General features: G+C 41.5%; 1 protein-coding gene across 6 annotated transcripts in view; it reads left to right on the top strand.

Moving 5' to 3' along the window:
• ARMH3 (armadillo like helical domain containing 3) overlaps positions 1-20479 on the top strand; it is a 130220-nt gene that overhangs the window by 17127 nt on the left and 92614 nt on the right. For all 6 annotated transcript variants that reach the window (XR_005933577.1, XM_030031110.2, XM_041127419.1 and 3 more), the window contains 9 exons: positions 1692-1748; positions 2805-2848; positions 4370-4430; positions 5485-5531; positions 6208-6283; positions 8942-9035; positions 13874-13975; positions 17774-17832; positions 19203-19268. Coding sequence is in view for 5 of the 6 variants with exons in the window: in XM_030031110.2 (XP_029886970.1) it covers positions 1692-1748; positions 2805-2848; positions 4370-4430; positions 5485-5531; positions 6208-6283; positions 8942-9035; positions 13874-13975; positions 17774-17832; positions 19203-19268 (606 nt within the window). In the remaining variant the exon portion in view is untranslated. The remainder of the gene's footprint in view (positions 1-1691; positions 1749-2804; positions 2849-4369; positions 4431-5484; positions 5532-6207; positions 6284-8941; positions 9036-13873; positions 13976-17773; positions 17833-19202; positions 19269-20479) is intronic.

Below are 20479 nucleotides of genomic sequence, written 5' to 3'. Positions count from 1 at the left end.
AGGGGAATGGAATACTTTAGACAGGAATTATTAAGCAGACTTCTGCAGATATGGAAATGACAACTGAAAAGGTAGAGGGCAGAGATCTGTAGCTAGCTAGGCCAGCTTCATGACCCAATCAGCCATGCACTGATGACATCTTGCTGCCAAGAGGCAGGAGACATGGAGCATGTATCTTGGAAAGTCAAGGGCAACGGGAGTGTGAAGAGTTGTTCGTAGGCTGGAGATGACAACGAACCCAGGCCCCCTCCCTTTTTGTGATGGGATGGAGTGTATGCCTGGGTCTCAGGGCAGCCTGGTGGTGTTGGTCAGTGTAGTATCTCCCAGTTTGCTTATTGCCCACATCTGGGAATTTGGATAACTCTGCAGCCTCTAATCCAGGATAGCCCTGCTGCCCATTGCCTGGAAAAGCCCCATCACTTTTATTGGTCACGAGTCACAGGCAGGCCTCTCTTCTGTGTGTCAGCTGTGGTGTGGAGAGTTTCTCCTTGTTGTATAAGGAGAGCAAGAGAATGACTGAAATTAGCAAAACTAAGATATTTACAAGGATGGATTTTAATCTATATTTAATTACAAATTTGTGAAGCTTGCTTCTGTTTTACTGACACTGACTAAATTTAATTTCTGAAGAGGAGCATGGTTGTACAGAGAGGACCACATATATTGTCACTCAATAGGAGTATCTACTCCAGCCTCAAGGAAGTGTCTTTGCATGCTTCATGCACAGATGGGTTCTGTGTGAGTTTTCTGTCTTTTTCTGAGACAGCAGACAGGGCTGCGTGCTCTGCTGGGGGCAGGCTGACAGACTGGCTGAGCTTTGGTCTGTTCTGATCAGTTTCTTTTCTGAACCAAAAGGAAAGCCTGATCCTCCCAAAGCACCAAGTAATTGAGAGAGTTGTGTTTTCTGATCAGCCTTATTTTTAACTTGCTGTTAAGCCATGAGCAAATCCATTAGATAACTGCGTAACTTGTAGGGCTGCATGTGATGCATGCTTTGGGTTTTATTCTTCCCATTCCAAATCAGCTGTGTTAGTTTTGCACTGACATGTATAAACCAGGAAAAACAAATGTACATTGCTAATCTAAAATGCTTCCCAAAGTATTAGGAATTATCTTTATAGATGGAGCCTGTGTGCTTTGTTCAGCTAAGTTTGAGGAATTTATGTTCTCCAGAGACTTCCACCTCTCGGTGGTGTAAACTATTAAAGTGTTGAGCTCTAACCCAGCAGCAGATGAGTCTATAGCATTGTCATGCCTTCCCGGGTTCTCCTTTCTTTAAGCAATCTTTGCAAGGTGTTGCAGAAGGGAGATAATGAGAACGCTAATGTTCAGACCCAGCTTCACTGCTGCTTCCTGCTGCATAACAGTGTGTGTGTCACAGATAACAGGCTTGCAGGACAGCTGCTCCACTTTCAAGACTGACAGATGAGCTAGCAGAGGAGCAGAAACTCCTTCTCCTCTCGATAAAATCAAGAGACTGCCTGGCTGAGCCCATGAAGAGAAGGTGTCCCAGGCATAGTGGCCTTAGTGTGTGCTGTGACTCCTGTTTCTTTGTGTGTATTCTGCTTTGTGGGACAGGAGAGAGATTCTTCCTAGGTGGTTGGGTAAACTTGGAAAGATAATAGTGTTGTTTTCCTGAAGGCTGAACTTAAGACCAATTTTCTTTATTCCTTCTCCCCTGCCCTGAGCAGTCAGTGAATCCCTACATTGTGAAGCTCTCCATCGTCGATGATGAAGCCACACTCAATGTGAGTATTTGACTTGATTCCTCTGCGCTGCTGGGGATGCTCTTTCACATGTGATGTTAGTGTAATGTATGCAGTCATGGTGTCTGGTAGAAAGAACGACTAGAACAGTGCTACTGTAAAGAACACCAGTATAGTGGATTTCTGCTCTAACTGGACTCTTGCAATAGGTTAGGCAGCTCATGATTTGGACAGTTTGATCACCAGTTAAATGGTGGGGGTGGTTAAAAAGCTAGGCGGCAAGGAACATGCTAAAGTTGATCTATTATACATTTATGAACTATCTATACACTATTTGCTGTCACGTGCCAAAGAGGCACAAGATGGCTTATGCCAAAGATCATCTCATTTCCAGTGCTGTGTCATCCAATTTTACCAGTCTACAAGTCAATTCTTGTAGCTCAGTGGAAGCTTGTACCTGAATCAAGAGTCCTGCAACGTATTTTGGGTTGTAGCCACTGCCTAAGTTTTGTATCCAGGCCTGGATAGAAAGTGGCAGCACACTATGAGCTGTGTGAGGTCTGGACTTAGAAGCTGTCCTTCAGCATGAAGTAAAAAGCAAGCTCCATGCTAACCAGAGGGCAAGAACGATTATTCTGAGTTAATTAAATTAGCTTGACGGAAAGGATGACCAGTAGCTGTGGAATGGTAGAGGCTGTTTGCAAGAAATGAAAAGATTACTAGTGTTTGTGGCCTTTGTTTTGAACTTTTGGGTGTCTTTCCTCTGACACCAGCTTCCTTCTGAAGTTCTTGCTGCTTTATTGAGGCTTCTTGAGTGAGTAAGGTCTGTCTGGAGGTCCAAAGGGAGTAAATGTTCTCTGTTGAACTTAGTGAACTTTAAATTTTCAACTTTAGTCAACTTTAAATTTTGGTGTCTTGATTTTTGGATGATATTTTTGTTGTATCATAGCATGTCTTAATAGTTCAAACAGCTTCAGGGGAAATTCTTCGCAGCGTGCTAGGTTATCTTGGCAGGGGCAGCACTGCTATGTGTGTTCAGTGCGTGACTTCCTGCATTGAGATTTGTAATGTAAATATTTTTTAATGCTTTTTTTTCAGGGAATGGGACTTGTAATTGCCCAGGCTCTATCAGAATATAACAGGTAAAACCTATTTGTCTCTTGTTTTTCAGTGCACGATAGTTGCTGTACTTTTCCACAAACTTTTTTTTGTGTTAAAGCACTTACTTATCACCTAACAGCTCTGATGCACCTGGAGAGGCAGGAAATAGTCTTATGCTTTGAGGTACTTCGGCTCAGTTGTTGCTGTCATTGCAAGTGTAAATGCATCTGTACGAGCTGTGCTGATGTGCTTCAGGAGAGGTCTTGCTGTAGGGGAAGATATCTATTGTAAGTTTTTACTATCATGGATTTTACCTCTGTATGAGCCTCGTGTAAAATCTGAGTCCCAAGTGAAAAGATAAATGATTTGCTGAGTACTTCTCTGTTAGAAAATTGATTTAACTGAGACATGATCTAAACCAAACAAATGTATCCAGGACTACCCACATGCCAAATCAGAGATGATTAGGGGTTGTATGCTCTTGCAAATGGTGGAAAGCATTAACTGCTTCTGAAGAAAGGGCCAGAAAGCCAGCAGTAGGGGTAGCATGTTCCGAGCTTCTGCTTCATAAGCAACAGCAAAAAATGTAGAAGTTTGCCTAAGAAGAAAGGACTTCAGAAGAATTTGGAAACTTGAGCAATTTCTCCTGAGCAACCCAAGACTTTTTTTTCTGCAGTAGGATTCTCAAAGTATCCAGAAAAATGTTTTAATTCCTTTAAAGGTCTGCTGTTATAGATATGCAGATGACTTGCAAGATCAGCAAATCATGTAAATGTATTTAACAGAGTAAATTATTAGAGTAAAGCAGAAAAAAACTCACCCACCCAACTTCATTCTGACAAAAGCTGTCTCAGACTATGGCCTGTTTTGCTTAGCTCTTTCTTTCCCCCTTCCCCAAAAATATAAATTGTTTTCTTTGCATGTTGCATTTTGTATGATCAGATTCCTGTATGAAAGACACAATAAATGGCCATGTGAACTTTGCTAGTCCATTTGAATGCCATATGAAGCAACTTAGCTTAAATCTGAGGTACCCAACCTATTTGTTGACTTCACTTACTCCAGTTCCAGTCCCTTGACTTACTCCAGGAACATGGGATCAGGCCATGAACCATAATGGTCCTCATGGTTTCTGCTGGCCATAGGGTGATCAACTCTGGTTTAGTTTGTAGCGGATGACAACTGAAATGAAACTGTTCTGTGGTTACTGACTGTGTGTGTTCATGTGGTTCACTACTGTTTTGCCAGTGCAGGACAAAATTTCCTAAGTCATTTGGTCCTCTTGCTTCAGTGTTAGCCCAAACTGGGTGTATACTCTATAACAGCACAGACATTGTTCAGTCTCACATCTTTCAGCAGCCCCACTTCAACTCTACACAGTTTACAGATATTTTAATATCCTTTGCATCTCTTTTTGTGAGTTCTTGAAAAGGGCTTGTAAATGTGGAAGCTTTCCCCATCCTGTATTTTTATCAGATAAGACTGTCTCATAGGGATTTAGATAAAATAACCCTAGTTCCATTTCTAACCCTGAAGCTTCATCCTTATTCCTTTTTGTTCAGGCAATACAAAGATAAGGAAGAGGAGCACCAGAGTGGTTTCTTCTCAGCCCTAACTAATATGGTAAGCAAGGAAGCAGTGTTTTTCTATTCTTAAAATAGGTGCCTTCAGGGAAGTTCAGCAAGAGGGTGCTTCCAGAAACTGTGAGTTTGGGATGTGGGGTCTGGAGGAGGACATGCATTGATGCAATCCAAACCAAATACAACTGAAATGGCTGTATTCTGAGGAGTGTGGTGTTGTCTGGCTGGGAAAGCTCTTTCAAAGGTTGAGACCTCTATTCTGGTGTTGATAACTGAAATTGTTTTCCTTCTTCTTCTTCATTCTAGTTGACTTTATTTTAAAAATCACAATTACTTGTTGGACACTTTTAAACAGCTGCTTATTTTTAAAAACAAGTTGCTGCTCTGCTGATGTAGCCTTAAACAGAGAAGCTGAATATTTTTGTGGCAAAGTCTAGTCTGCCACTAGCTTTAGAGATCTGTTTCTTTACTGTCTTTTTTCTCTACTGTCTTGTTTCTCAAGCCTGGATGCACTGTAGCTATGAAGTAAGCTTGGATTCTGCAATGAGCAGTGTCTGCATTTTTCGGAGGGGTAGCCTTCAAAGGCAATTGTGAATTTCTTCCTTGTAAAGCGTATCCACTGTTCCCCTTGTTCAGTTTGGCTTTGATTTAGTCTGAGATTTAATTGTAGTCTGAGATCTGGCTGACAGGAAAATTTCCTGTAAGTAAGGTCAGTTCAGTGTTGACAGCGGTCTGTCAGGAGTGACATGGGTAAAACTGCTACCACTTTTGAGCAAGCAGGTGGGAAGTGATCTCTGTTGTCCTCTTATAGAATTGCAGACTAATCCAGGTTGGGATTCAAGATACAGTCCTTTTTTTCCTCTTGTGATTTGGCAGGTGAAGCATTGGTCAGTGACAGTAGTGCAAAATAAAATGTGTTTGTAGATGGTCATCCTGTTTCCCTTTTTTATTTTACTAGTATTAGAAAGAAAGTTGCATGTGTGCCTTGGATGAGAACACCTCTCCCAGGGCACTTCTGGTTTAGTTAAATCCATGTCTTCTCTCTTGTCTAATACCTTTCACAAATTCCTCCTATGCAATACTCTTTCTTTCCATAGGTGGGCAGCATGTTCATAGCAGATGCTGATGAGAAAATCTCAGTCCAGTAAGTGCACAGATGTTCGTTACACAATGAATGGCAACTCACCACACTGGTCAACATGATCCGCTCCATCATGGAGCTGTTCTAATGTAGCAAAGCGAACTAGAGAGAGAAGTTCTCTTGTAACTAAAATGGTACCACACCTCTGCAAACTATGGATTCTAACTTAAGTGAGAAGGGTGCAGCAGGAAGAGCCACAGCTGAATTGCTTGTAATGAAGTGTATAAAAAAACCTCTGTGGTTTTTACAAGGCATTTTTAACATATAATGGGCATGTTGGAGGTGGCAGATGGGAAGTGATGGTTTGTGCACTCTTGTCCCCAACAAAATATTTTCTAAATCAAGGGGGCAAGTGATCACTTTGAGGGTTTGTGGTGTCTGTAGGAACCTCTGCCCTTAAAAGAAAGGACTTTAAAGGGAAAACACTGTTTGAGCAATGAGGGAGACCTTCAGCCAGAGGGGAACAAAGACTGTAATTGAACTCCAAAAATAGCTATTTTTGTGGATTGCTAAGTACTAATAATCAGAAGAACAACTGGATTGCAGAGGCAGTTTTATATAGTTGAAAAAAAAATTTCTTCTTTCAGATGGGCCATGCTTCTGAAAAACTTTGCTGTTGGGATTCTCATCTGGTGTTAGCCCTTAACTAACTGTGCTTTTGTCTGTATCCTTTCTACAGAACGAATGAAGCAATCCTTCTGGCCCTCTATGAAGCTGTTCACTTAAATCGGAATTTCATCACAGTTCTGGCACAAGTGAGTTTCAGTGTGATGTTCGCCTGTTTCTTTGTAAGGGATGTCTTTGAAATTAGAGTCAGAAATGGAACTGGTGAAAAGATAAGTTTTCTCTTTTTTTTCCCTTGCATAGTTGTCATAGGTGTAGATGAGGGCCTGGGTTTATTATACTTGTAGGAAATGCTTCCTGCCTTGCCAGAAAATGAGTAAAGTTTTGAGGGGACAGCTCATGTTGGAATGAGTCATTTTTCCCACTGAATGGGAAGGTCTGCGTGGAGAGCCTTCTGTGCCCTGTTGATACTGCCTTTAGTGGGAGGATGAAGTGAGTGGACTGGTAGGGATAAGATTGCTGCAGTTATCAGAGCAAGTCATGCTCTTGTTAGGTTAGGGTTGAGGGAAAGAGGCTGATCCAGCTCCAAAGTTGGATGAATTGCCCGTTGTGGGTGTGCACAGACTGCACGTTGTTATCTGTTTGGGTATCCTTCATTTAGGGACTAAGGGACATGTGACAACTGTTGTTTCAAATACTATTTTGTGTTCAAACTTCCTTGGAGAGCCCAGCCCCTTTTGCTTCGGAGACTGTTGCCAGAGCATAGCACTCCTCCTTGTGCTGTTTATGGTGAAGAAACAGCTATGGCAGCCTTCTGAGAAGCAGTGGGCTGCTCCATACCTCCGATCACAAACCTCTGGATGCTTTTCTAAACCCTGTGTGAGTTTGCAAAGGTGATTATTGCTTGGAGACAGATAACAAGTCTGTCTGATCCAGTGATCATGTTGTGGCTAGCTGGAAGGATAGCCTGATGTGTTTAGGAAAACGTTCAGGTTTAGGCTTTTAATTTTGGTTTGTAAGTACTAGTGGTAATCTGTGAGAAAAATGACATCAACGAAACAGTTAACACCTTTCTCCAGTTATTTTGGGTCCTTAGAGTGCAGCCATGCATCATGGGCTAGACACTTGGTGTGCCGGAGGAGACCTTCGGGGACTCCTGGCAGTAGTGGTGATGGAAGAGGTCGGATAGGCAGAACTACTGCCTCTGAAGAAAGCTTCTGTTCCACGGGTGGTTAATTTGCTGAGGTTCTCTGCCTCTCTTTTCCCAGGTTATTCATTCCTACCACTTGTGAGAGATTTCTGCTCTTTCAGTTCTGTGTAATACCAACTCAGGTCTTTCTGTGGTCAAGATATCCCAGAGGGAAGAGAGGCCTTTGGCAGGGAAAAGAGTAGGGCAGGAAAAGAGCAGCTAGAGTAAAAGCTCTTTAATTAAAAATAAAAGGATAAACTAGTTATTTGTGAAAGGGATAGCTGAAGTGGCCCCTGATCAGTAGGTTTAATTGAAGTGGAGGCCTGATGTTCTTGGGTGGATTGTCTGTAATCCTTCATTTAAGAGAGGGCAAGGTAGGTCATGCTGTCCTTTGAAAAAACCTTATAAAAGCTGATGAATGGTCTTATCTAAGTTGGTGTCCATTGCAGTCATTGCATGAATGACTACCTGCTGCTGTGTGGGCACATAGGAAGAGCAGGGATACAGTTGTGTTGATGCCTGAAGTGTTAACGTTTTGGTATACTTACCAGCTTGTTGGTCCTCAGTTTTTGCTGCTAGGTGGCACTATCATCTCTCAACTGACAGTGTTTGAGGAAAAGAAAGGTAAACACCATAGAAAAATCTATGGAAGCAAACGTGTTTTATGTAAGATTTTCAATGGAAAATTGTATTTTAAAGTTTAAATCTGTACCTGTAATGATTTTAAATTGTCTTTGAATTGTGGTATGTGTGTCTGTGCTTCTCATAAAATACATGCATTTATAGTTGCTCATAAAATGAGGTATTCAAAGACATTGTGGAGGATATCCACTTGTGAAAAATCCTGTGGAACTAATGTCAAATCAGCAGTTCTGTATCCCTTTTATTATTTTGAAATTGTGATGATATATTAAGGCAGATGATACGTTTATGTAAAGCTTGCCCTATGAAATGGACGCTGCTTGGCAGCCAGACTTAGAATAGCATGGCAGATTGCCTACAGTCTCACCAGTGTGGATAGATCCGGAAGCTTATAAAGAGTAAAGTCAAAGCAGTAATTAGGCAGGCAACTATTAGCAAAGATGAAGTGAGGAGAGTAACGGACTGATGGAAGCTGAGAGGATCGATAATGATAGTGTTATTTATGTTACGTGCTCTTTTCCTGCAGTGCCTGGGCTTTATAGTGAGACAGGGAAGTAATAAATTGCCATCGTCTTTGAATATGAACAGGTGGAGGGCAGGAGTGAGGAGAATTTGCTTTTAGAAAGAGAAATAAAAGGATCTTGGAGGAAGACTTCAAATGCACACCCTTGGGTTGCTTTGGGAGGAACTGGAAGCTGTAAACAGTGTAGGCTTCTGCATACCTTTTCCCATTCTGCCCTGGAGAAGGGCATGTTATCTGTCTGCTGGGGACAGCCACCACTTTCTGATGTATTTTTATGTTTTGTGGAGTAAAGAAATTGATATACAGTTCAGTTGTTAGATGTCCAAGGTCAAGAAGCATAGCCTTACTTTTGGAGGAGAGGTTGAAGTTTCTTGAGACTTCATTAGTCACGTCTATTGCGTGAGACCTTGGAACAGTACAAGTTGCAGTCTGTATGACTAGTGCCTAGGGAAGCTATTGACCTGTGTATGTATGGCCATTTGTGTTTTCTGTTAGAGCCATCCTGAAATGGGGCTGATGACAACACCAACAAGCCCAATTCCAATGACACCTGTCACTCCACTTGGAACCACCCCGCCTTCTTCAGATGGTAAGAAATGTAATGATCTCCTGGGGAAAAACAATTAAAAACTGTAAAATAACTAGCAAAGCATTTTCTCAAGATGGCAACTAATGAGGTCTGTCTGGAGCAGATGTAACCTGATGGTCTCTTCCTGGAGTGACTTGCCTTACTAAACATGAGCGAGATTCTTTGCCTCGAGTTTATTGCTGTTTTACCTTGTATATTGCTCAACAAAATTATGCTGATATTCCTTCTGAAAACAGTACTGTCCCAGTATCTGCATGAAGATACACCCAACTCTTTAGTTATTCTATGTAGGCTTTTACTTATGAATATTTCTGGTGTCAGGTTCTTTGCCTGTGATTACTTGTCACCAGAACAGATTTACAGAGAATCGCGGGGATTCCTGCTTGTCGTTAATGCACTTGTCCTCAGCTTTGTATTAATTGGGATTTGAATCCAACCTGGGTGTGGAGGTATTCCTCCCTCTTGTTACCTTTTCTCTGGTAGGCTTTGTAAATGACTGGAGATCTTTTTTCTAAATGAGATGTTACATGTCCACATAAATACGCTTTCAAATCATCTAAAATAAACCCCTTTTCATTTAAGGTATGGATAGATATAGCCTAGTTTAAGAGAAGAAATCAAATGGCTGTTGTCACGTACTTCAATGGCATCATCTAGATCTGAAGAAAGTGTTTAATGAAGGAACAGAGTCAGTTTGAATAGAGCACAGTTTGGAAATATTGCTGGGGAAAAGCAGCCTGGGTTACTCAGTTATATCAGCTATTCAGGTCATTTGATACCCTAGTTAAGGATGATCCTCCTTGTGGATGAATTCTGTCTGGTTACCATGGATATCAAAAGCTTCAGTTAAAAAGCCCCCTATGCCTCAAATCTCCCCGTGCATATAACATAAAATGTAGAGGGACGGGCATTTTGTGGGCTTCTGTTCAATGTGTTCGTTGCAAATGTATCCACCCACACACCATATTATACAACTGACAGAATTTATGGTTACCTACATCTACAGCTTGCTCACACTCTCTTTTTTTTTTAATTTACCAAAAACCAAAAGCAAAACAAAAACTCCATCCTGCTTTCAGCAGAGGCAGTGATCTTGTGAAGCTTGAGGCTTCTTGCTGCTTGCAGGGTTACTAAGTTTAAGGAGAGGAGCTGATCTTAATGTGCAGCAATTACATCGGGAAGCATTCCTTATTTCTATTTGCTGTCACCTTGCTGACCCCTACTCTCAGTGATAATTTTTCTTTTTTTTGAGGACTTAGGCTTGGTTTAATTTGGTGGTGCTTTAGTATTGCTGTTATTTTAAAGGTATGTCAGAATTTTCCTCGTTTTCTAAGGTCTTGCAACTCAGCTGTAAAATTTGACTATGGCTGAAAGTTAGCAAGAGGCTTTGGAATGAAAAGATTGCTTTCTTCTTTCTCCTGCATTTAAAGAAAGTGTGCAGTTGAGCTATTTTCAAGTTACAGCAACATGTAGAAATCCATCTTTGAGTTTCAGGCACCTTTTTTTGTGCAGACTGGGATTAAAAATGGGTTCATATTCTGGTTTGAAATTTCTCTGGCTGTTAGCCTATAGTGTGAATTAAGACCTTTTAAAGCTTCAAAATGTGTGTTAAAAGAATCAAGGTCTGTAGTGTGAACCAGGATAAGCAGTGATGTGTTCTTCAGAGTGATTTCTTTTTTTTAAAAATGAGACTTTTGCTAGAAACTGTTGATCCATATTATGTAAATCAAGTGTGGCTGTCACCATAGTTATCTAAATGTCAGTTTGCTTACTGTTGTTAAATACTCATTCACTGCATTCATTGTAACAGCTCCAGAAGGACCCACTGGGGATATAAATAAGTTTTTCAGACTTTTAGCTAAATCTATGAGCTATTCATAATATTGGGGGTGAAAAAGCTTCCAGTTTCATTGCATAGACTTTGCCAACAGATTGGGCACGTTAGCAACGTGTCAGGAGCCCCAGAGCTTCAAGATTGAATGGACTAAAACAGCTCACGCTTGGGGATGTGCAGCCTTTAGAAGCTAAAAGCCCCTTTATAATTTCTTTGATGTGATTCGAACAGTGAAGTTACATTGATCTATTTGGCCTGTTGTTTCCAAGGGCTACAATTTTATATTCAAGGTGATTGTGTAATCCTGAGCTTCATGAGAATCTCTGCTGTGCTCTGGGCTTCTCAGTGCTCAGTTTAAAGAAACCTGCATTTTACTGTTGGTTCATCTCCTTCATCCTTCTGTGCCTGTACTTGCCCCAGTTCCAGGGGTAGATAAACCTTTACTTGCCTCATTACAGGGTTATGAGATATAAGGCTTGAATTATGAAAGGCATTGTTTGTTAAAGCAGACTTTTCTCTGAACCAAAATACAACTGCGTACAGGATGAGATCACTTCCCCTCAGAGCCCCAAACCTAGCCATCCAAAAATCAGATGTGAGTAGTTCCTCACTTCTCGCAAGGTCCAGTCTCATCATAAATACCTTCATCTTTCCTTAAGAGTAAGAAAAGCCTTGAGCATTCCTGAGGATAGATGGAAGAGAGATAATATAGCTCTTAAGATGTGTGTCCTAGTGGTCTGCAGATCTGCTTCCAGTGCAAAGGGAGCCCTATCTTAGGCTATCTTTACAGCTTGAGGAGAGAGAGCCTTCTGGCAATTGTAATTCAAGCCACCTATGACCTCCTGCTTGTGAAAAACTGCGAGTTTGAGCTCCTAGGCAGCCAGAACAGTAGTGTTATTGTCATGTCAGGAGAGGCACATAGAGCTGGAAAAGATCCCCTTGACTCCTTGAATCTAGTGCCTTGTGCTTGCCGGTACATCATCATAGGATCCCTTAAATTTATCAAACTCTGTCTTAATTTGTTAAATTTGTTTCCTGTTAATTCGTGTTGGGAGGCAGTTTCAGCATCTTGTTCCTTGGTTAGAAATCTTCAGCTTTCCAACCTGCATTTCTTGTCAGTTTATCATGTTAAGCTTATGTCGGAACACAGATAGCTCTTTTTCATATGTTGGGTTACTCACCCGTGTATTTTGCTGTCTCGTAAGAAGGGCACTTTGTTCCTCTGGTCAACCTACTAGCCTTTCTCTAAACTTGTTCAAGTATGAGTTCATCCTCTTTGAACATGGGATCAGCATAATTATGCACAGTGTTCGAGACAAGGTCTCACCAGCACCTTGTTGCAGTGCATTACTGTGTTCCTGTCTCTGCTGGAAGTGGATTTCTGGATATGTTGTAGGACCACACTCTTCGGTGCTCTGTCTTGGTAGCTCATCATCTCGTGGTATGATAGGGTACCATGGTATGACAGCGTTTCGTTTGCAGCTTATGAGCAGTCAGCTTGCCATAGAAATAAATCCCTGAATTCCTGACCTTATAGCTTGCATTGTTGAATTTCATCTTGTATTTTTTATCTGGTCCTTGTTTTTATCTCGTTCTTTGTGAGCAGTCTGATATTCCTCTGTGTTTACATATCCCAACTTTCTGCCCGTAGCAAATTCATTAGCAAGCAACTGTTTCTTGTGCCCAGGTCACTCTCAAAAAAGAAAACTATTCCCTAAACTGACACTTAAGGAATTCAAGTAGTAACTTCTTCCCAGACTAATAATTTCTCCAATTGTTTCTCCTTTGCCAGATCTTTGATGTACTCTAAATTTTTGCATTTGTTCCCACCTATATGCCTCACTCTTAATTTTTCATACAGAACTGTATTGAATGCTTTACTGAAGTCCTCCTAGACTAGCTCCATCGGTTGTGGGTTTTTTTTTTTGTCTGAGCTAATTTATCTTAAACGATATTAAACTTATCTGGCAGGATCTGCAGGTAAATGCATGCTGCATTTTTCCTACTTATCTTTCCTCCCCTTCAACATTTCTTGTAAAGTCTTTCTGAATGGGAAGACTGAGAATGGCCCTTGCAGACAGCTCAGGCTCAGTCATCAGTAAAAATGTGGCTCAGTCACATGTTAGAGGTTTGACAGCTCATAAATTTGATGCTTCAGATGGTACATGGGGAGTGAGCAGGAGGCACATTGTGCAATTAGCTGAGTAATTGAGATAGCTTCTTGTAAAGTCTAAGGCAGATGATGTCCAGTGTTAAGGTGTCAAAAGTACAGCTGGTGGTAACAAGGAGTGTATCCTAGACACGTGCCAATGAACTGCTGTTCTGCTGCAGGTATGGAAAGTACATTTCTGCTCCCTGCTGTGTTGTGATTTCTCTAGCACAGGCTATGATTGCTTCTGCTTCTTGATTTTTATAAAGTTGCTCTTTCTACCTCTCTTTTCTACCATTTTGGTCACACAATAATTATTACATTACTGTCTTGTGCATTGCTTCTGCAAGAGAGGCTGTTGTTGGGAGGGAAGAATGGAATTGATGTGGACCTTTGGGAACTGAAATTCCAAAATTGCTGAAACTGAGAAGGGTCTTTGCTTGGCATGTTTCTTTCCAAGCTGAGAATGGTGTGAATGTTAGCTGTGTTGGTTGTAAGAATTAATTGAATATCAGTGAGAATATCTTGAGCTCCCTAGGTTGGGAATGTTGATGATTGCTAAAACAGCAGGCTGATCTCCCTCATGGGTGGGGGTGGCAACGGGGCAGGACAGAGAAGGGTATCACTTTGCTGGGTACCACAAGCTATCTTTAGAGCAGGAGAAGTGGTCTCTGAGGGAGTGGTACCAGTCTTCAAAACAAAATCTTTGGTGGGTGGTCATGAAGGAGGAGGAGGTCAGGTGGCCGTGCAAATAAGCTGATCCTATCCCAGATCTGTGAGTCTGTGACTTGGTTCTCTGTATAGTTATCTCTTGTATTTGTGGAGGGTAAACGCGTCTTATCTGCTTTGTTCCAGTTATAAGCTCTGCAGAGCTGCCTTTGGATGCTGATGTGCAAACTAGCAACCTGCTGATAACCTTCTTGAAGTACAGCTCGATTGTGATGCAGGACACAAAAGGTAAATAAATTCGGTTGATGCAGCTGTGGATGCAGCAAGCAGTGCTTCCTGAAGTCAGGAGGGCATAAGAACATGTCTAGTGACTCCAGAAATAGAAGTTAACTGGAGTCCCTTTAGACAACTGAAGGTTTCACCTTTTGAGAAAATGAAATAATTTCTTATTGTGAGATAAGAGTTATGAGACTAGGAGAGACCTGATGCTGGCAGGAGAGAAGTCAAATATGAAAAGAATGTAATAATAATAATAGTACCTAATAACCAAGTCTGTCCCTATACAGGAGGTGTGAGCATATCTGATTCCCAGCTGTCAGAGAGGAGAAGCCATGTACCAGAGAACTGTATTTTTAAGAACATTTAGAAGCTGGCACAGGAGGCAAAGATCAGCATTAGGAGGAAATATTTTCTTTGTCCTTTGATACTTGCTGGTTAAACAGGCTCTTTAATTATGAAGAGGACAGCAGTACCTTACACTGTATTGGCAGTAATTTGCTTGGGAAGATATATTTCCATATTGTGCTTTTTGTTTCTACTGATAGTTTTGTGGGGGTTAATTTCAGCTTGCTGGAGTTGAAGTATTGCTTCATCTCCTGCTCAAGGTACCCAAGGGTGCTGTTTTGCCCAGTGGTTGTATGGGCAGTACCACAGTGTGAACATAACAAGTGATCTTTGTACCATATTTCAGCCTATTACTGACTTTTGCTGTTAAGTTAAATGTAACAACTGAGCAAAAATAGGAAGATAGCTGCAGAGCTATGGTACGTGGATTACTGAACTTCATGAATGCTTGGCACTGAATAAGAGAGCAGGTGGGAGAGTTTCCTTGTACCTACTAGCTTGCAGTGAAATTGTACCTGGCTGTGTTTTCCTTGTTCAGTATGCAAGCTAGTTGAGGAAAAAGTGAATAATTGAAATTAGGACCGAAAGGGACTTCATAAAAATATCTAGCGTACCCCTCACAACCAAGGCAGAATCAGGTTTACGTGTATCTTTTCTCAGAGATGTTGCTAACAGGTTGGATGAAGACACTCTGATATTGGAGTGTCATTTTTGGACTTCCAGTGAAGTGTTTAACTACCCTTATTGTGAGAAAGCTTCGTGTGCTTCCTAAATTCTTTTCTGTGATTTAAACGAATTACTAGTTATCTTCTCCAGGACAGATATTGAGAATGGATTATTTCTTTCTTTGTGTCAGCCGTTACGTATTTGAAGTCTGCTTTCATGTTTTCTCTTGCTTTTGTCTTTAAGCTAACCATGTCAAATCTTTGCTCAGTCGTTTCTTATAGATTGCACACATGAAGAGGGCTTACCAGCTCTCTAATCATTCTCATTTGCTTTTCTCAGGGTCTCTCTTGATGATCCAAGTCTCTGATGGAACAATTTTATGTTTTTCAATTTCACTTCTGCACTTATTTGTCACTGTAATATGGAAAGTCTGCATAGGGCCTCAGAAACTGCCAAACTGGATTAGTTTCAGGTGGAGTGAAATCTGATAGAGGGGATTCCTTACTAAACAAGCAAGTGAGAGATGAGTTTATTCTGGTATGAGACAGGAGTTGATGTTTCTTCCTTTACTTTGGCTCTAGCTTCTATAACGTTTGAAATTTGTGTGGCTGATAGACTTAATCTCCTTGCTGCCATGGTAGTATGTGGCAATGAGCTCCACTGACTGATTGTTTAAAAAAAAGCGTGCCTTCCAAACCAATGCTTATTAATTCTGGTGGGTATATTCCTATCCTTATATTTTGATGACAGATGAGGCTCTGCCTAACTTTTTTTCTTCTTGTCTAAGTCCAAGCATGTGACACCAATATAGCAACAAGAGAAGGAGAATTAATAACTCTAATTTACTCCATGTGTCTTGAGACAGGTGGGAACACTTAGAGGGGAGACTTGTTTGTTCCACATCCAGGACTAGACAGTTGTTTTGGTCCTGTCCCAGAGAGCATAATTTAATAGATTGCATTTGCTGGATCGTCCTCTTGTTTTCTCTCATGTCAGTCAGAGGCAGCTGCCTTGGGAGAAACAAAAACTCTGTATCATTTTTTCCCATCTGTAAAATAGAGTTCATACGGATATACCTCCCCATAGGAAGTGGTCTGCTTTGTTCCTTTAATGAAGGATGCTGTGAAAGTACAAAGTGTCTGTGTGAGTAACGGCCTGCATAGCTGCCCCATAACTGCTGAAACCGGCATGATGTTCACAACACATTGGCTGAAGGCAGAGTACTTGGTGTGAAACAGGAGCCTTTACAGCACAATCCCCAGAGAGAGAAGTGGTAGCAGCACCTACAAAAATACATAGGGAGGCCTTACAATAGGAAAATAACAAGGCTTCAGTGTATCAGTGTTCTTTGAGGCCATTTCTCCCGCTTTGCTGGAGTAGAAAACTTTTCACTTAAACATTTTAGCTGAGTTAAGGAGACATAGGAGAGACTTTTAACTCTCCCATTCCAAAATTCCTCTTCATCTTACTTAGTACAGCAAGATGAAATCAGCACACTTCAGGGCACATGGGCACATCTTGTTAGTAAATACCTGTCCCTCAGCAGCATAGAAAAGAAAACAAAAGAGGCATTGAACTATACAGAACAGCTAGCTAAGCCCATTCTATCTATTTTTATAGATAACCATATACCCACTAACTAGCAAAGCGTTTGTAAAAGTGACCTGAAAAGATGCAAGGAGTTTGGCTGATGCTGTCTTCTGATTTATATGAAAGTGGTCTGACTGTTTCAGATTTCTCTCTCCTCCACGTTTGACTCCAAGGCAGATGTCTGGGATGTTTAGTAGTCTTGTGCTTTAGAGAAGCTATTGGAGGTCTCAGGAATGTGCAGTTTTAAGCTTCCTTGGGGTTTAGTTACAAGTATGTTGCTGTGGTTGTTTTTTGTTTGGTGGGTTTTGTGGTTATGGGGGTGTGTGGTGTGAGTGGTTTGATTTTTAAATGAACTTGACTGGACAGTGCCTTGAACAACCTGATCTTAACTGGCCCTGCTTTGAGCAAGGATTGGGCCAGAGGTTTCTTCCATTCTAAGTTACTCTATGATTGTATGTATCTTGGTTTTTTTGGTATTTCAAGGTTAAAATTGAGAGAGAACTGAGTTTTAAATAATCCAAAGAAAAATTGCATTCTTCTGTCTTAGTCCCTCTCCATTTGTGAGTCTTTCAGCCCTCCAGTTGTGATTCAGGGCAAAAGCTGCTTGAAGTTGTGAGATGAATTGCAGAACATGATCAGGGTGGACCTCCTTTGGCTTAAAATGCTAAGCCTTTGCAGACTTTCTTCCTTCATGGTTTTGCACAGAGTATGTCATGTCTCTCAGTCTTGGGGTTAAAACTCAGGACTTTGAGCACAATGTCAGGAGTCATTCTGCTACACTGTGCTATGCCTCTACCAAAGCTTTGCTGCTTGTTTCATAACCTACAGCAAAGGTGATCTTTTTCTTCCAATCTTGTCTAAGAGTGTCTCTGCTGTGGCAGAAAGACGGACTAACCCCAGTGTTTAGAATATCTGTGGAAGTAAAACTGAATGAGACAGAAGCCTCACTGATAGTTACGGTGCTATTGGAGGTTCAAATCAGAACTTTGCTGTTGGTGCAGACTGGTGACAAATTGGTGGGATTTAGTGGACAGGCTGGAGGGCAAGTGCTTAATGAGAGTAGTTAAACTATTAGCTATCATGGAGGAAGTAGGAATATGAACAATCTCCAAGGCTGGGCTTTTCTCTTGCTGCAACAGCTGTCTTGCTCTTCAGCATTGCTAGGCTTGTGCGGCTCATGGAGGACTTGTTTTTTCTTCTTTGCAGATGAGCACCGGCTACACAGTGGCAAGCTGTGTCTGATTATCCTGACATGCATAGCAGAGGTAGGTTTCTTGTGTGAAACTGTTCAGCAGATCGCATGTTACAGGGCTCTGTCTGCATGCACATCCCCTGCCTCCTGTTGAGCAGGTGCTGAAGATCCGCAGTGGTAGTGAGGACTCAGGTGCTTAACGTTTCGCTAATAAACCTGATGTGGTACAGTTAAAATTGACTTGAAACTTGAAAATTGGATCATCTTATTTGGGTTAATCAACTTCCAGGGATGAAGAGAGAAAAGAGTGAACCTAAGCCTTTTCTCTCTTAGCTGTCGAGTGACCTTGTGGTGTGGCTTTTAGATGAGTGATGTGCTAATGGCTTTCAGCTTTGTGCTGTTCATGGTAAACATGGGCAATGCTGTATCTCTCCAGCCTAAGAAGGATATGAGTCTGAAAGAAAGCCCCGTGGTTGTAGGCCCCTATAAGCAAGACAAGTAGCAAATCTGGTAGTAGGGTGAGAAAGCAGTATCGTGGCGCTACATCAGCAGTCCTGGCTGAATGTGGTCCTGTCTCATGGGAAGTATGTACTAATGGCTTGACTGGTGTCCTGAATGGTGATTGAGTTTGCATGGCATTTGTGTTTTGCTTGCTTGCAAGTAAAGACCTTTCATTTGTAACAAAGAATAAAAAGCAGCAATGTTGATAGCCACTGTAAGGATTCTGAAGTAATGTTTCTTCAGGGTGCAGCCTGAAAGCTAACCATCTGCATTTCAAATATTTATAATTAAATGGTTTTGGCACTTGAGTTCTTCAGGTGGATGCATAGATAATACAAGATAAGAAATTCTGTTTCTACATAGCAAGGGCATATTTTGCTTCTGGTATTAAAGGGAGGGTATATTTATTACTCAATCTGGCTGTGCATTATCTGGAGGAACCACTTTGATTCAGAGCTGGTCTTAGAATGAGCTTTGCTGAGGGGTGGGACAGCTGATAAACCTACCTGCTAGTACTGCAGTAACTTCTGCTGTGATGGGTCTGTCAAAATGCCAATATAAACCTTCGTCCACACAGTCACAGGAGCTTGCATGCTGGAGAATCACCTCGTGAGTTATACAGCACTTGTTAAACTCTTGACACTGTGGTGTGTGCAGCCCAGAGTTTGGATGAGCAAAGGAGGAGTATGGAAAATAAATTGCTAACAAAGCAAGTAGTAGCACAGACTTTAAGTGAAGTGGAATTGGGATCAGGATGGGTTTACTTTTGTGTGACTGGAGGCATGGGTGGGGACAAGAGGAGGTGACAGGTAGCTTTTTAACCTTATAGCTATATGTTGGGAGTTTTACACTGAAACGCATGTGATTTGAGAGGCAAGTGGAAGGTGTTGGCCGCTTGGTTGGCTATTCATATCTCCTCCCTTTTCTTGCTCTTTTCAATAGGATCAGTATGCTAATGCTTTTCTCCATGATGACAATATGAATTTTCGAGTAAACCTACACAGGATGGTGAGTCTTTTCCTCCAGATGATCTGTTACTCTTTGGGATGACAGCACAGAGGATTTGAGTCCCTGTATGTTGAAAACTGTGTCACAGACATCTAATCTAGATTAAGGCATGTGGAAACACTGTGAGAAGTGCAGTAGCTGGGAATGATTTTGAAATCACTCTCAGAATGTCTCACTCCTTCAGAGAACAGAGAGCTGGTTGCCCTGTTGGTGAATTCAGAGGCCTGTGTAGCTGCGGAGGAGCTGTGTGTTACAAGGTCTCTGAGGAAATCAGTGGCAATCTTAATCTTCAGCAAGCATTAGCCCTCATGTGATATATTAATAGCCAGCTGGAGTTAAACAGAGTGCTGTAATTTGGCTTATGCTTCATGCTGGGTGGGGTGACTCACCTTCAAGGAGGAAAGTATTTTTTCCAGAGCTTTTTCCTATAGGTATCTATGGAGGAAGTGTCCTTACCTGGCTCATGAAGCTCTGTAGTTACAAGTAGCTTGAATGGTTATCCTAACTTGATGCATTCTGTCTTTGTGGTACTGGCAAGTTCCGCTTCATCTCATAGTGAAGGAGCACTTGGAAGTGTCACTAGTCAGGATAGAAAAAAACATCTTTATAGTGAGCATACTGCAAGGGTACTAGTGATTCCCACTTAACAGCAAACATGCCATTTGTCCTGGTTTCAGCTGGGATAGGGTTCATTTTCTTTCTAGTAGCTGGTATAGTGTTATATTTTGGATTTAGTATGAGAAGAATGTTGATAACACACTGATGTTTTCAGTTGTTGCTAAGTAGTGTTTATACTAAGCCAAGGATTTTTCAGCTTCTCTTGCCCAGCCAGCAAGAAGGCTGGAGGGGCACAAGAATTGGGGAGAGGACACAGCCAGGACAGCTGACCCAAACTGGCTAAAGGAATATTCCATACCATGTGATGTCATGCCTAGTATATAAACTGGGGGGAGTTGGCTGGGGGCGGGGCGGGGGGGGGGGGGGGGGGGGTGGCAGATCGCTGCTCGGGAACTAACTGGGCATCAGTCGGTGAGTGGTGAACAATTGCATTGGGGCATCACTTGTTTTGTATATTCCCATTCTTTTATTATTATTATTATTGTCATTTTATTATTGTTACTATTATCATTATTATTTTCTTTCTTTCTGTCCTATTAAACTGTTCTTATCTCAACCCACAAGTTTTATTTTTTTTTTCCCCCCCCGATTCT

This window comes from Aquila chrysaetos, chromosome 11 (assembly GCF_900496995.4).
Source record: "Aquila chrysaetos chrysaetos chromosome 11, bAquChr1.4, whole genome shotgun sequence".
NCBI lineage: Eukaryota > Metazoa > Chordata > Aves > Accipitriformes > Accipitridae > Aquila > Aquila chrysaetos.
This window is presented reverse-complemented; position numbering and strand designations above follow the sequence as displayed.